The 17,324-nt window shown below is 36.6% G+C and overlaps 1 protein-coding gene across 2 annotated transcripts in view; it reads left to right on the top strand.

Annotated features, from left to right (window-relative positions):
• The first annotated feature begins 3,218 nt into the window (after positions 1-3,218).
• Positions 3,219-17,324, top strand: part of FSIP1 (fibrous sheath interacting protein 1) — a 44,882-nt gene continuing 30,776 nt past the window's right edge. Inside the window, exons 1-9 of one of the 2 annotated variants that reach the window (XM_070734181.1) lie at positions 3,219-3,303; positions 4,552-4,683; positions 4,949-5,105; positions 6,860-6,958; positions 8,786-8,964; positions 10,304-10,397; positions 11,466-11,561; positions 12,203-12,321; positions 14,746-14,850. In XM_070734181.1, the coding sequence (XP_070590282.1) occupies positions 4,558-4,683; positions 4,949-5,105; positions 6,860-6,958; positions 8,786-8,964; positions 10,304-10,397; positions 11,466-11,561; positions 12,203-12,321; positions 14,746-14,850 (975 nt within the window). In that variant the 5' untranslated portion in view covers positions 3,219-3,303; positions 4,552-4,557. The remainder of the gene's footprint in view (positions 3,304-4,551; positions 4,684-4,948; positions 5,106-6,859; positions 6,959-8,785; positions 8,965-10,303; positions 10,398-11,465; positions 11,562-12,202; positions 12,322-14,745; positions 14,851-17,324) is intronic. The other variant, XM_070734189.1, reaches the window with a different exon arrangement.

Genomic DNA, 17,324 nt, shown 5'->3' with positions numbered 1-17,324 from the left:
TGTATAATGCAAACTAATAAACAAATCATTAACATGAGTAAGTATCTCAGGCAAATGCAGTTTTTGTGTAGGTCAGTCATACAGTTTCACTTGCATCTGCAATCCCTCAAGAAAATCAAGATAAAGCAGTCTATTATTCACAATGTATATATCTAAAATTATGGCTTCTATGTATGTGTGTGTCAAAAAAGAGAACATAGAAGCAATATTATGATGCACCTCTTGTTCCTTTTGTACACACAAAAGGGGTAGGGCTTCCATTGTGACTCTACTCCTACCCCCCTTGAAACAACTCTGCAGCTGTCAACTTCACGTCAAACACAATTCCCAATGGTATGTGTTCATGTCCAAGTTGTTTTCTTGACAACACAGTAGAAGTGGTTTGTCATTGCCTTTGTCCTGGATTTTTCAATTTCTCAAGTCTAGTCTGCGCCCTGTATTTGCTAGCTTCCCATGTAAAGATATAACAGAGTTGGAAGGGACCTTGGAGGTCTTCTAGTCCAACCCCTTGCTTAGGCAGGAAACCCTACACCACTTCAGACAAAAAGAGGGCCATGAAAATATTTACGTACCCCTCTCAACCTGGACATAAATTGTTTCAACTCCTACCCTCAAAGCGACCCTAGCACTGCACTCCAAGACAACTAGGTACAAGAACAGTTTTTTCTCCAAACACCATCACTCTGCTAAACAAATAATTCCCTCACCACTGTCCAACCATTCACTAAGGCTGCAATACTATTACTATTAGTTTTCTCATCATTGCTATCACCCATCTCCTCCCACATATGACTGTATGACTGTAACCTGTTGCTTGTATCCTTACAATTGACATTAATATTATTTTCTGATAGCTTGTTTTTACCCTATGACAATCATTAAGGGCTGTACCTCATAATTTTGAGAAATGTATAATATCTTTTATGTACACTGAGAGCATATGCACCAAAGACAAATTCCTTGTGTGCCTAATCACACTTGGCCAATAATTCAATTCAATTTCTATTTCTATTCTATTCTATAAATGATTACCCAACATCTTCTTAAAAAACATCTCTGTTGGAGCATTCACAACTTCTGGAGGCAAGTTGTTCCACTGATTAATTGTTCTGTCAGGAAATTTCCCCTTAGTTTTAAGCTGCTTCTCTCCTTGATTAGTTTCCACCCATTGCTTCTTGTCCTACCCTCAGGTGCTTTGGGGAATAGCTTGACTCCCTCTTCTTTGTGGCAACCCTTGAGATATTGGAACACTGCTATCATGTCACCCCAACCCTTATTTTCATTATGCTAGACATACCCAGTTCCTGCAGCAGTTCTTCATATGTTTTAGTCTCCAGTCCCCTAATCATTTTTGTTTCTCTTCTCTGCACTCTTTCTAGAGAAGTGGTTCCCAACTTTTTTTTGGCCATGCCCATGTAAGCATTTATAAAATCCTGATCCTGATATATAATTCTTACTATTCAAAAAGTGAACTATTAACCTGGAGGAAGCCTAAAGGGCTATTAAATAGTTTTAAATAAGGTTCCAATTGTCCCCATTTGCATAGTCCTCTTTAGTTTGTGTTCACTGTACTGATATAAGCTAATTAATCCATGTTGGGGAGGGGGAGAGTAATAGAATGCAAGTCAGAAGACTCCATCTGGTGGCCGAAGAAGAATCCATTAAATAATTTGGGGTTGTCTACAAGTAAAAACTAAACCATCCATTCATCACCATTCATATCCTCTTTTAGGCTGCCTATTCACATGTAACAGAAAGAGACATGCCTCTGTTTTTATTCTCAAGTAAAGCACTTTCTTTTCAAAGTTCATAAATCCCGAGGAATAGATACTAGAAGCACCTTTAATTATGACGAGTATATAATAGAATAGAATAGAATTTTATTGGTCAAGTGTGATTGGACAAACAAGGAATTTGTCTTGGTTCATATACTCTCAGCATACATAAAAGAAAGATACATTTGTCAAGAACCATGTGGTACAACACTTAGCGATTGTCATAGGGGTCAAATAAGCAATGGATAAACAATAAATAAAAATAAATAAATAAATAATAAAATAATAAAAATCTTAGGATACAAGCAACAAGTATGTATGTACCACATCACATGCATTCAGGGGATGACTGCTGCTAAAGTAAAGTACATTAAAGCAACATAAAACAAAACTCCCACAATAAAAAAAATGAATTGATTTAGTATTTGTTTGGTCACACCAGTGAAAGTACTTAGAATCTTTAATCTTCCTTATCCATCCATGCACCCACCCCAAAGAACTGCTGTTTTTTTAAAAAAAAAAATCCACCCCACCCCCCAATCAGACATTCCTAAATTGCAAGCATGCTTGCTGAAAAATTCTGGAACTTAAGAGTCCACTAAGTTGCTGGGGTTGAGGGAAAAAACCAAACAAATTCCCTTAGAGCAGTGTTTCCCAATCGTGGCAACTTGAAGATATTTGGACTTCAACTCCCAGAATTCCCCAGCCAGCAAAAACTGGCTGGGGAATTCTGGGAGTTGAAGTCCAAATATCTTCAAGTTGCCAAGGTTGGGAAACACTGCCTTAGAGAATAAGACTGGACAATGGCAAAATAACGGAAGGTTACGGTTATTGATTGAATTAGTTGATTGATTAATATATTGGGTTTTTAGCTGTAGTTTTTAATGTCTTAGATTTATTTTATATGCTTTATTTTTACACTGTAACCAGTTTTCGGAGAAGGGCGGCATACAAATCAAATAATAAATAAATAAATGAATGAATGAATGAATGAATGAATGTGTAAATATTGTTGCAAAGAAAATGACATGGCTGTTTCCATAAAATTGCCAAGAGCTCCGCAAGAAAGACCTATGTAAATAAGGACACTAGAGTCGGAGTGGAAAAATAGATTCGGAGTGGAAAGATCCGGATCCCCACTGTACTGAACTCATTGTACTGTACTCTCCAGTGTCTTTTCCAGAGTTTTGCATCCTATCGGAAGATACGGAGGCTCTTTAGAACTTATATATATAGTGTAACAATAATAATAATAAAATAAAACTATCAATACCCGAGCATCTATATCAATGCTCCGCTTCAATTTTCCTAACTAGCTCTTGCTTTTTTCCGTATAGCGCCGACGGCCACTAAACTGCAGAGCGTTACCTGTAAAGCGTCAAAAAGCCAGCGTCTTAACTTCCGCCCTTAGTGGCTGCCCTGCTTCCTGTTTCCGCTCTATCCCTGGATTGTCATAGCAACACAGAAGCAGGGCGACTAGTTGCTGTTTCTTGATGGAGTCTGTTGCTTGTTTTGTCCGCCTCTGGAGGTGCATTTCTAATATTCTTTCGGGGTTATACAGTAGATTGAGTGTTGTGTGTAGCCGATTCTCCCCCCCCTTTTTTTTTCGTCTGGTAAGGGGAAATTATTATTTTTTCAACGATCGTTATGATGAATCTTTGGCGTTCAGGTTCATGTTGGATACCAATACAATAGCAGGAAGCCCAAGATAAGCCTTATGTATTTTGTTTTGCTTTGCTTTCTATATAATTATGTAAATTATATAATATAAATAAAATACATCTACAGTGTGTAAAACATCAATATAAATCAGATCTTCTAGTTTTTGATTGCAATGTTTTTCGGTTGTTTATTTACTTATTAGATTTTTTTAAATCCTGTCTTCATTACCTTATAAATAGCTCAAGGCAGTGTAGCAATTTTCTGGCTAAACTTTCTGCTTCCACTCATGTTCAATACAAAACAATGCTATGAAGATTGTTTTGGACCAAAGAGCCACCAAAATAATATTTTCAAAATATTAGTTCATTATCTTGTGACTGTTTCAATTAACCACACAGTGATAGTAAAACAATCAGTATTTTATTGTGCAATGGTAAATATGGTATCATAATGGTAATGGTAAATAGGTAAATAGTTAACATAAAGCAAGCTAAACATGTATATTTGTAGATGAAGTACATTTGCAAATAAAACTCTGTCATGGTTTCTGTCATGGCTATTTTCAGAAGTAACATTTTTTACTATTGATGTTTGGCTTTTAAGGATCCCCCTAACTCTCATTAAATTATTATTTTTTAAAATCTAGACATAGTGTAACTGATATTGTCTCTCTCTAACAAGGGCTGATGTTGGATCTGTTTGTAGTGGCAATAAGGGAAAATTATTATTATGCAAGAAGCTGGTGTCATGTTTTGTTTTCTCCTTCATATTAAGAAAAGTGTAGTTTAGAACTCAATTGGAGCTAGCCTGCCTGATTTTTTTCTTCCTTTCTGAATAAAAAAGATGGGGGGAAATCTTCATATAGCTTCAAAGCTATGAAAATCCCAGACTTTTGATTCCCATTCCTTGTGCCAGCCAGTCAAGGTCAAGTAAGTCTTACAGTCTCCTCGCCATAGCAGGGCCATTTATCCACTCATTTCTTTTGCCTGTTAAACTGAACCACTGATATAAACTGCAAAACTAAGAAGATAATGGAAGTTCATTACTGAAAATGAAGCCTGCAGAATTGTTAAAATAGATTCCATATAATTAAGTTCTTTTCTAATAATTTAAGGCTACAATGGATATTACAAGAGGAAGTCTGGATGGGATTTCCAGACCAGCATCTAACTCAAGAAATAATCATGGAAGCAAAATTTTAAGTTCATCTCTTGAGATTTTAACGCCGGAACCAGACCAGTCTAAGGTAGTTACTCTTTCTGCTCTGTTACTTGTTCTACTCTCTATAGACCTTTCAAAGTTTTGCATAGAGTTTCAGATTACAAGCCACTAGGTAAATGAATAATTACATGCTTTATTTAATTTTTTTCTAAAAAGAATATAAAAAGTCACATTTGTGGATTTTACCAAAGTATATTAGGTTATGATAATAAATAAGGAGCTTTGGATAAAAAGATTGATATGCTTGTTAAAACTTTCCATAAAAACTTTCTATTCCATATTGTTTCCAGGTTGATTTTTGCAATAATCACATAGAGGAGAACTCAAAAGAAAATTATGATAAAAATGGGGAGGAATATGAAACTCAACAAAGTTTCTCAGAACAAACATCTGAAGAAAAAACTGGTGATTTTCAACGGGTGGGAGAGCATACAAATCAGGAGGCAGGTATGGCAAGTACTACAACATCAATGTAACGATATTCATGTTTACTTATAATAATGTGCAAAATGCAGCCGGGCGAGCAGTCATGGGCTTGCCCAGACATTCACACATTTCTCCAACACTCTGCATTGGTTGCCAATCAGTTTCTGGACCCAATTCAAAGTGTTGGTTATGACCTATAAAGCCCTACATGGCATGGGACCAGAATACCTCCCAGACCGCCTTCTGCTGCATGAATCCCAGCGACTGCTCAGGTCCCACAGAGTCGGCCTCCTCCAGGTTCCGTCAACCAGACAATGTCGTTTGGCAGGACCTAGAGGGAGAGCCTTCTCTGTGGGGGACCTGGCCTCTGGAATCAGCTCCCCCCCGGAGATTTGTACGGCCCCCACCCTCCTTGCCTTCCGTAAGAATCTGAAGACTCACTTGTACCAGGCCTGGGGCCGCTAGATCTTCGCCCCTGCCCAATGAATGTGTGAGAGGATGTGGAGTGAATGGAATTATTGTTTTTCATGGTTTTTGCGGTGTTTTTTCTTGATTTTTAATTAATTAATTGGATTGTATTATGTTAATTGGATTGTATATTTTATATGTTGTGAGCTGCTCCGAGTCCTCGGAGAGAGGCGGCATAGAAATCCAATAAATGAATGAATGAATGAATGAATGAATGAATGAATGAATGAATGAGTGAGTGAGTGAGTGAGTGAATGAATGAATGAATGAATGAATGAATGAATGAATGAATGAATGTATAATAAGACCTGCGGCAATGATATAACTATATAAATATCTTAGATTTTGTAATTGGGTTCAAAAGGGACCTCCGGCGGAAAGAATGCAAATTAAACATGTCTCTAACAAAGATTGAGACAATGACCATGACGAAGACCAAAAAATCGGAGTATATAGTGGTTCCTCAGAACTTTTCCAAATAGTGAGGAATGAGGAATGACTTCCAGGTGCTGTGGATGGTTGTTCCTCATGCAGACACTGCAAGATAGCAGTTTTCTGCAGGTCTAAGAGCTGAGAGATGAAAAAAATAGCCATCATGTTCACAGCTGTAGTGGAAACTTTCTAAGGATACTGAGTTTGCAAACTTCACTTTCTAATTATTTTTGGAAATTGTTTATTTACTATTCTAAGGCTGTTAGAGATCTTTGAAGGACAAGTTTGGAAAGCCATCTAGTGAATTTACTTCTTTTCTTGAGCAAGAAAAAAATAACTCAGTGTGGGAATTTAAAGAATTGGATATTCTAGTTTTTGTTGCTTTTTGCTACTGTAATTAAGAACTTTTAATAAAAATGAGGTTCAGGTTAATTATATCTCTGTATAAAAAGAATAAAAGTAAATTTAACTGGCTAAATTAGTGCTTATATCTAGACTTTGTGGTATTGGACTGTGACATAGCTTTTCGTACTGTAGTATTTACATGCTAAGATAATTTCAATTGCTGAATTTCTGTTTCCTGATAAGATACCAAGAGTTTTGCCAGCAAAGAACGATCCAGTTGTCCTTTGATCTTTATAACACTTTAGGACAATGTGGAAAAATAAGGAACAATTAATACATAAATATAAATGTTAAATTCATTAAAGAATGTATATAAATATTTTACAAGATTAGGTTCAGTGAATTGAACATAAGACGAAATAGTTGGTTCCAGATTGCAGCCACCTTGGAGTAATTCTCTTTTGCAGTTGGTTTGATTCTTTAATAGCACTTTTAAATAGCACTTCTGTGCACTGTTCCTCTTTTTTCAGAATATTCTTCCAGTTCAGGAGATTCTGGTGATGACTTTGCTGAAAACAAACGCTCTTGCAGCAATACTTCTCAGAATAAGCCAGTTGAACCACAAAAAGGTATTTATCTTTTGTACTTTGTCTTATAGTTAGGGTTAAAAAGCAAGCTTAGTTTACAAGCATTAATAATTGTAGTGGGAAGGAAATGCAAATTATGAAATAGTGTTAATGCAAGTCTTGGCATTTTTTAATGTGTGTCATGATGGTGCACACTTACAAAAGGAATGGAGATTGCATTGTGCTGCTATAATGTTGTTTTTGTCATTTTGTTGAAAGCTTCAGATTCTATGGCACATCAGAAGTTTCTATTTTCCTGCGTGTCCTAATATTGTTAATTTGCTTTGGATAGTTGCATACCAATTACCTTCTACTTTTTAATGACTACAAAATAGTTCTCTGTTTCTGAGCTTTCTATTAGAATGATAATTTAAATTATTATACACATATAAAACTGGGGAAGATGAAAATTCTACTCTGTCTGCCTGTCTGTCTGTCTGTCTGTCTTTCCTTCCTTCCTTCCTTCCTTCTTTCTTTCCTTCTTTCTTTCCTTCTTTCCTTCCCTCCTCCCTTCTTTCTTTCTTTCCTTCTTCCTTCCTTCCTTCCTTCCTTCCTTCCTTCCTTCCTTCCTTCCTTCCTTCCTTTCTTTCTTTCTTTCTTTCTTTCTTTCTTTCTTATAACATTTATATAGCCACCCATCCTTCAGACAACTCTGGGCGGCTCTCAGTAAAATCCTTTAAAAGCTGTACAATACACTACTTAATATTTACTTTTAAAAATTAAAACACAAAACATTTTTTAAAAAAACCTGTCACCAATCCAAGCAAATATAGCATTGTCTAATCCCCCAATGCTTGGGGGAAAAGCCAGGTCTTTAAGACTTTAAAGAAGGCTAAAAGGGTAGAAGTCTACTGGGCATAATATCCCATGGGGGAAAGATTGCCATGGAAAGGCAAGTTTCTCATTAGATAACAATATTTGGGGGAGGAATAAGGAGTGTGCCCAGCCTATCTGGCATGGCCTTAAAGAATGGGTAGATGGGTAGATGTCCTTAAAGAAAGGTGGTTTTTCAAGAGGCCTGACCTTGTGCCATATAGAGCTTTAAAAGTGATGACTAGTACCTTGAGTTGCAACCAGGAAGAAATTGGAAGCCTAGATAGCTTGTAGACCTAGGCATCCTTATTACTGTGCGTATTGCCTTGTTCTGGGCCAGTTGAAGTTTCTGGGTGGTCTTCAAGGACAGCCCCATGTAGAATGTATTGCAGCATAATGCTAGAATTTCCTACATCTTCATTTATGAATAATCAATTAAGTGATGACCATGTATGGTTGACTAACCAAGGATTCCAGGCCAGAAAAAGGTGTGATTGGTGCACTAGACGAATCTGTGCAAAGGCTCCTGGCCTCAGCTACCATCTGCTCCTCAAGATGGAGCATGAGTCCAGAAGGACCTCCAAATTACACATCAATTCACACACACTCAGGAAATGCCATCCTGCCCAGAGTCAAAGATAGGGAATCATTTGGTCCTGGGGGCCCAAAACTCAAAGTCTTGCCAGGGTTGAGTCGAAGCCACTTCCTCCCATCCAGATCCTTACAACCTCCAGGCACTTGGTCTACATTGTCACTGCATCACTTATCTGGTTAGGGATGGACATCAGTTTATTTCATAAATATTTGTATTAGCAATAATAGTTTTGAAACAATTTTCAGCTTCATTAATGAAGAGCAATATTTTCTTTAAAATATTGTAGCATGGTTTGTATTCCCAGTGGATTGCTGAATAATATGCTTCATTTGATGAGGTTTTAGTAGATCAACTTGAAATGCAATTAAGAATATTTCTGATGGAAAGATGATTTGATTTTAATAGTCAGTTTTATATGTAAGTGACACCCAGGACTGCAAACTTGAATGATTCTAAGGGAAAAGATGTAGATCTTCTCATCCTCAAAGCAATAAAAAAGATGAAAAGGTTGGACCAGATATTGGCAAATAAACAATCCCGGGAAAGAGCTGTTAAAAAGCAAGGCAGAGAATTGAAAGCAAAACTATGGGAAGAATTTCAGGTTAGAAATACAACAGCAATTCCAAAATACTTCTATGAACCATCATTTATATATGATTATGAATGGCTATGTTTGTTTACATTTGAATTGCTTTTTGGCATATACCAATCATTTATCTATTATGTATGTGCTTGACTTATATTTTCTGCTCAATTATGTATTTTCTGCTCAGTTAAGCTAGCTATTAATTAATTTAGTAAGTCTGTAGATATGGCTTGGTAGAAGTTAATCTAGTTTGATAAATTATGGATGAATTGCTACAGAACTGAATATTAAAATGTATTTTATTTATTTAATTGGATTTATATGCCACCCCTCTCTGAGGACTGGGGAGGCTTACAACATATAAAAACAATGCAACATCATAATCCAATTAATTTAAAACAGTTAATCTAAACCCCCAGTAATATTAAAATCAGTCATTGCCATTCACACAACAGACATACACTATGTTCATTTGGCCAGGGGGCTAGGGTCTAATGGTCCCAAACCTGGTGGATTAAATGAGTCTTGAGACTCTTGCGGAAGGTGAAGAGAGTGGGGCAGTGCAGATCTCTGGAGGGAGCTGATTCCAGAGGGCTGCCCCCCCCCCCCCCACAGAAGGCTCTTTCCCTAGGCCACGCCAAACAACATTGTCTAGTTGACGGGATCTGGAGAAGGGACCTCACCGGTCACTGGGACTCATGCGGCAGGAGGCGGTCCTCCAGGTAATCTGCTCCGATGCCATATAGGGCTTTATAGGTCATTACCAACTTTGAATTGTGTCCAGAAGCCAATCTGCAACCAGATTGTGGAGTGCTGGAGAAACTTGGGCATATCTGGGAAGGCCCATGATTGCTTCCGTGGCTGCGTTTTGCACAATTTGCAGTTTCCAAACACTCTTCAAAATCTCTTAGTATAAAATATTTGTGTGCTAAATTTATATGAATTTATTATATTGTAGTGTTCCTACAACATAAACATATACACCCGAGTCTTCGGAGAAGGGCGGCATAGATATCTAATAAATAATAATAATAATAATAATAATAGTAGTAATAATAATAATAATAATAATAATATCATGCAGTATTTTCTGAAAATACTCTGCTCAAATCTTTGCTTACTTATAAGTTTAGTAATCTGTTGCTAAAAGATGCAATTACCAACATTTTGTTGAGTACATAGCCCAATGATAAAAGTGTGTGCAAATCATGTGGGGATAAAAACAAAGGGGTAAAACCTGCAGTTGTGAGGTGGAGTCTTTTAGAAACTTAAGGAAAAGTTTAGCAGCATGCATAAAAAGTCTGGAATGTCCATTTCCTTATATGTACATATGTATTTCACTACCTGAATGCAGTCTATGACATCCCGAAGTTCTTCAATAATCAATGAAGAGGAAGAAAACACTGGCAGATTTTTAGCTTTGGACTCACCATTATCTGGGACTCCTGGTAAGAATTTTAAAAAATATTATTTTTTGTATTAATTCTAATATAGGGCTAGCAACCTACAGCCTTTGAACTCTTCGTAACAGCTTTCAGAACCTCCTTTGAATGTGATTGATGAAAATTGGTGGCTTTGCTACTTTCCTTTTTGAGTAGAAAACATCACATTTGTAGCATATGTTTTTCACATATTTTTAAAAGTCCACCCAGTTTATATTATTGTATTATCACTGTGGGACATAGCATCTCCTAAATACCGAGTGCAGTTTTTGGTTGTCAGAAGATTGTTTAGTTTAATTTAATTTAATTTATTTGACTTCTATGCCGCCCAATCCCATGGAACTCAGGGTGGCTTACAATAATAAGTCAAATATTAAATACTTAAAAAAGTAAAATCCCATTAAAAAAAACAATAAAACCGTCTAATCAAACAAACATGCATACCAAATAAAGCATAATTTGGCTGTGACAAGATGGTAGCATTAACGCCGCCCCAGGCCCGCCAGTACAGCCAGGTCTTCACAGCCTTTTGGAAGGCCAGTAGGGTGGGAGCAGTACAGACATCATAATTGTTTACCCCTCTTATGTGATATATTGTAGCAAAAAGGCAATTTGTCCCCTAATTCAAAACTCCTACAACTCATATCAGTCAGGACTAGATGGTGTACCAGAGCATAAGCTTTTCTGATGTCTGTTATTTTTAAATTCACCTTGAAAATATAGGGAAAATGATTACTGTAGCTAACTTAGTTCAACCTAACAAAGTTGCTGAAAGACCCAATCCAACAGCTTCTTTGAATCAGTTTAGATCCAAACTGATCCCTCACTTGCTGAATAGAAATCATCAAGGAGAAATTTCCTGACAGTTAGAACAATTAATCAATGGAAGAGCTTGCCTCCAGAAGTTGTGAATGTTCCAACATTGTAAGTTTTAAAGATGTTGGATCATTTGTCTGAAGTGGTGTAGGGTTTTCTGCCTAAGCAGGGGGTTAGACTAGAAGATCTCCAATGATTATCCAACTCTGTTATTCTAGTCTGTTCTATCTTATTTCACAGTATGTGTTTCATTAACAGACCTTTGTCCTTGCGAAGATAATGGAACGTTTAACATATTTAAAACTCAGCTTCCTCCAGAAAATTATGAGACTAACGCAAGAGAAACAAAACAAGGTACAATATACTTTTGTTCTCCAGATATAATTTTAAAAGAATAACAAATATATGACAGCATGCTTTTATATTATATTGTTGTTTTTATTATTATTGTTGTTGTTATTGTTATTATTGTTGTTGTTATTGTTTTTATTAGTATTGTTGTTATTATTATTATTGTTGTTATTATTATTATCATCATCATCATCATCATTATATGGATTGCATGAAATAGAAGCATTTTTTGTCTATATATTGGCCCAGCATTGGCAATATTTAGACATAATACTGTAAAAATTACTTTTTCCCAAGAATTGTTTTGTATGATTCTTCCCTGACATTTGATGCGAGATCAAAAATTTCAATTTCATATTTACTCCATTCTTGGGAAAATGCATTTTGGATTTGAGGATGGTTGGCATGGCTTTGAATTTCATGTTAGTTTGTTCTTAGTTTGTGTTATCAATGAGTTTGCAGTAAGGTGGCTAATATTTTGTTAGGGTTAATATTGAAACGCAATTTACAATCCACAATACAATAACAAAATAAAAACTTTTACATAAAATGGTGAAACTCAATTTTGAAATTTAATTGAAATACCGGTAGCTATTTTTTCTTTATTATTTGTTTCCTCAATAATTTATTTTCTCTTTCAATAGCTGAAAGTGATTCAGCTGAAAGTGTAACAAAAAGTTCAATGAAGAAAATGGAAAACACTTGCTCCAAAGGTACAGCAAGCTTTAAAAAAACATCAAACTTTGTTAAAAAGAACATAGAGGTATGTATTTAATCATAAGATTGGTAAGATTTATTGTGATGACCCATATAGGGCAAGCAACACCGCTGAAGTAAAGACTTAACTCCCTTTTATTGCTCCAATTTTCCTCCAAAAGTCCCACCATTAACTGTAAGCAGTGGTGGGCTATGAGCCTGAACGCTAAATTGATGATATATTTGGAAATTGGGGAGTCCAGGACCTCCTCTGGTTCTATGATCTTGGAGATTTTTTAATTTAATCATAGCCTTCTTTTTGGACCAAATAAATATCCGGATTTCCCTATGTAAATTATTAAAGAAGGTTTTGTTCATGTTTATTGGGGCGACTTGAAAGAGGTAGAAGAATCTTGGTAAAATATTAGATTTTATTGCGAATATTTTCCCCATCAGGGAAAGTTTCAGATTGGACCATCTTAGTAAGTCTTTTTGGATATCTTTAAGTAGTTTATCGAAGTTATCTTTTTTTATGGTACTGTAATTTGAGGTCATCCATAAGACCAAATATTTATTTCTTTTGACTATTTTTAAGTTAATCAATTCTTCCAATAAGATATTTTGTTTTTGAGTCATGTTTTTGGTTAAAAAAAATTATGCCGCCTTTCTCCTTAGACTCAGGGCAGCTTACAACATGTTAGCAATAGCACTTTTTAACAGAGCCAGCATATTGCCCCCACAATCTGGGTCCTCATTTTACCCACCTCGGAAGGATGGAAGGCTGAGTCAACCTTGAGCTGGTGATAAGATTTGAACCACTGACCTACAGATCTAGCAATCAGCTTTAGTGGCCTACAGTACTGCACTCTACCCACTGCGCCACCTCGGCTCTGAACTGTTTACAAAGTTCATTGTAACTAAAAGTTAGGAATTATGTTGTGGAAGGGTAACACTGTCAAAAGATTTTTATGGAAATTTGTAGCATCTGGCCATGTAGTGCCAGCTACATATTATATATTAATATGTATTAATTATACAGGAGGGGCAGTGCATCTTATTAACTACTCATTCAGTAATCATTCAAAGTTACAAGAGTGCTAAAATAATTTTATGACCATTTATGATCATTTATGACATTCTCAGCCTCCTCAATTCATGTGATCTCTGTTACAATGTACTGTGTCTGACCTTTTTTTCTTTTCCTACCTTTGTAGAATGGGGAGACTGGAGAAGAAGAGATTAGGAGAGAGTAAGCAGGCACACAATGTGGAGTAGACATGAAAAGTAATGTGCTGATAAAACTCTCAGGAACATTGAGGTATTCAGCAGCCATTGTATGCCCGTTTATTCTCTTCTAACCCCAAGCTCCATTATGGCACAGCGTCCCGTTGGGAAAATAATTGATGACCACCAGTCATTCCAGTGCTTTTCTGTCCTTTTCTGCCTCCCTTGTGCCAACTGTATCCTCTCTTCTTCTCTCACTGCCCTCCAAAAAAAAAAGAGAACCGTGCCAAGTGATTTCTCTAGGCCAGGGGTAGGCAGAGTTGGCTCTTCTATGACATGTGGACTTCAACTCCCAGAATTCCTGAGCTAGCATGATTGGCTCAGGAATTCTGGGAGTTGAAGTCCACAAGTTTTTATTTATTATTAGAGTTGAAAGTCCAACCCCCTGTTGTACAGTTATATAGAGTTATAAATTATAGAACAGCCAACATTGCCTACCTCTGTTCTAGGCAATCTCTCCTCTGCCCCGCATCCCCCAACAGAACAGAGAGATTGCTGACGATGAGATTAGAGGAAAGTGCAGGCACACAATGGGTGTTTGCCAATTGGCTGCTGACATCAACACATTGCTTTTCATGTGATTAGTCTTTTCTAATCTCTTTCTCTCCAATGAATGTAAATACAAATATTAATTCCATTTTTGTTTATTATCCAGCACTTCAATAAACATTCTATAGGCTCAGAGATCAGTTAGGAGGCAAAGAAATGCAAAGATATGAAATTAGTTACTCTCTTCAGCTTTGACAGAAAGCTCAGTTATGATCATGTGATTTTCCACTTAGAAATTCCTTCATTTAATAACCAATGTGGGAGTCCCAAATGAGGTTGCTAATCTAGCACTACATGTAGTCCTCTTCCTTTTTTATTGAGAATGTGCTTGTTTCAAAAATGATTTGGAACAAATGCTTTGGAGCCTGTCAGGTGTAGCACCTCTACAATAATTTACTGTAGGTATCCTGTTTTTTCCACATTTCTGAAAAAAAATTGCTAATGTTTAAGGAATCACCCCTTAAAGTTGTAGCCCTTTTCTTAGGTTAGAAAGTCTGCTGGTTTATTGGATTAGCAGAGAGATATGTAAGATTGAAAGCATATCTTCCATCCATATTGTTTCTGAAGTATGCACAACTCTAATCCTTACTGATTTTAAAAGGATATTATTGATCTCCCAAGACTTCTCAATTTCCAAATTGCTTTCCTCTTTATGCAGTTGGCCAAAGATTCGTCAAGTGAAGCTATGCTAGAAGAAGAGAGACAGAGACTATCCGAATTACTGAAAGATACAGAAAATGATAGTAATAAACTTCAAGTTGAGGTATGAACTAGTAATATTGATTGAAAATACTTTTTCAACACAAGATACAAGGCAACTGAAATAATTCGCTATAGGGTTGTTTTCTTAGGCTTTTGCTGCAATGAGAAAAACAAATGTGGTATTGTGGAGAAGGTACTAGCCCAGGATTGGTGGTCCATGTTCAAGTCTCCAATTGATCATGAAATTCGCTATTTGATTTAGGGCCATTTACTTTCTTTCAAATTACCTCAGGAGATTTTAGAGATTAAAGAAAATGGAAATGTATTTTCTTTTGAGCTTTGAGAATGTTCCAAATCTACTGTGTTGCAAAGGAATAAAACTTTGTTTTCCTTTTTATGACATAATACAAATCAAAATGTGTTTCCAGTCTTCACTTTTAAAGGCATCCTGAAATTTAACATCTGCACAATATGAAAGTATGCATGCATACATTACATTTACAAACTAAACCAACTAGCTCAAATCAGCATTATATTGGTCCTCTTTAAATTTTATGCTCATATTATCCAGTGCTTGTACACAAAGTACAGCAGTATACGTATAGAATAGAATAGAATAGAATTTTATTGACCAAGTTTTATTGGACACACAAGGAATTTGTCTTGGTGCATATGCTCTCAGCGTCCATAAAATAAAATATACATTTGTCAAGAATCATGTGGTACAACACTTAATGATTGTCATAGGGGTCAAATAAGCAATGAATAAGCAATATTAATAAAAATCTTAGGATATAAGCAACAAGTTACAGTCATACAGTCAACATGGGAGGAAATGGGTGATAGGAATGATGAGAAAAACTAAGTCAACATGGGAGGAAATGGGTGATAGGAATGATGAGAAAAACTAGTAGAATAGAAATGCAGATTTAGTAGAAAGTCTGACAGTGCTGAGGGAATTATTTGTTTAGTAGAGTGATGGCGTTCAGAAAAAACTGTTCTTGTGTCTAGTTGTCTTGGTGTGCAGTGCTCTGTAGCGACATTTTGAGGGTAGGAGTTGAAACAATTTGTGTCCAGGATGTGAGGGGTCAGTAAATATTTTCCCCGCCCTCTTTTTGACTCGTGCAGTATACAGGTCCTCAATGGAAGGCAGGTTGGCAGCAATTGTTTTTTCTGCAGTTCTGATTGTCCTCTGAAGTCTGTGTCGGTCCTGTTGGGTTGCAGCACCAAAACAGACAGTTATAGAGGTGCAGATGACAGATTCAATGATTTCTCTGTAGAACTGTATCAGCAGCTCCTTGGGCAGTGAGCTTCCTGAGCTGGCGCAGAAAGAACATTCTTTGTTGTGCTTTTTTAATTATGTTTTTGATGTTAGGTGACCATTTTAGGTCTTGAGATATGATAGAACCTAGAAATTTGAAGGTCTCTACTGTTGATACTGTATTGTCTAGTATTGTGAGAGGTGGAAGGGTTTCTCCTACAGTCTACCACCATTTCTACGGTTTTGAGTGTGTTCAGTTCTAGATTGTTCTGGTCACACAATCATGCACCTTTGCATTCAGATGCCTTTTGTAGTTCTATTCAGATAACATCCAACTTTCCTTAATGAGGAAGTTATAATTAATCCTAGCTTTTGAGTTGGTGTGGGAAATGGCATAAAGCAGGAAGAGTCGTCTCTACATCTGAACCTTTGAACTGTTGTTATCCCAAGATATCATCTCCATCTATGTGGAAGCCTATTTAGAGCCTCAGAGCCAGGAGGTTGAAACCTAACATTATTGTTTGTTATGAGAGTGGAGCTAAGGATGGATGGTACCTGGCTTTGATTGCAACTTAAGTGAAGCTGGGATCGATTTGCATCTTTCATGGAACATTAGGCAGAGACTCATTCCAGTACAATCTAGATAAATTAGCCATTGGTTCTGAATGTAATCCAGTGGTGGGTCTGAGTGATAGAATCCATCCTAGTCAGTGGATATATCTGTGGCAGAATGTAGTCCAGAGTGACAGGGGAGAGGGACCCTTTCCTCGAAAGCAAAGAGATAGAAAAGCTTAGAGTCTCTGGTATGCAGGAAAAGGGCAAAGCGGGACCCTTCCTAGTAATTCACTAAGTATACCTCCATATGCAGATATGGAGATTGTTGTCTTAAGCCTGGCAAGACTAATGCAAGATCAAAGGAACCAACACTGACATGTGGGATTAACTTTTCAGTAATTTCTTTATTGTATTCACCTATTGACAGACCATTATCAAAAAAGTTGTACATCCTGCTCTGTAGATATAATTGCCTGAATGCTCTTGTGGCAGATGCAATATTTGATTTCTACATGGCATTGATGGTCCAGAGATTTCTTTTAGAATCATCACTTCAACCATGTAACTTTGTGCAAATTCAACCACTGTTCCCAGTGTAGCATTTTCTGAGTAATCTGGGTCATTCTTTGTATGCTTACAAAATATCACATGGAAACTTATTTTGAATGCTAGCATGCCAATTATTTCCAAAAATAAATAGGTAACCTAATTATCACAGG

Source organism: Erythrolamprus reginae, chromosome 1, assembly GCF_031021105.1.
Source record: "Erythrolamprus reginae isolate rEryReg1 chromosome 1, rEryReg1.hap1, whole genome shotgun sequence".
NCBI classification, from domain to species: Eukaryota; Metazoa; Chordata; class Lepidosauria; order Squamata; family Dipsadidae; genus Erythrolamprus; species Erythrolamprus reginae.
This window is presented reverse-complemented; position numbering and strand designations above follow the sequence as displayed.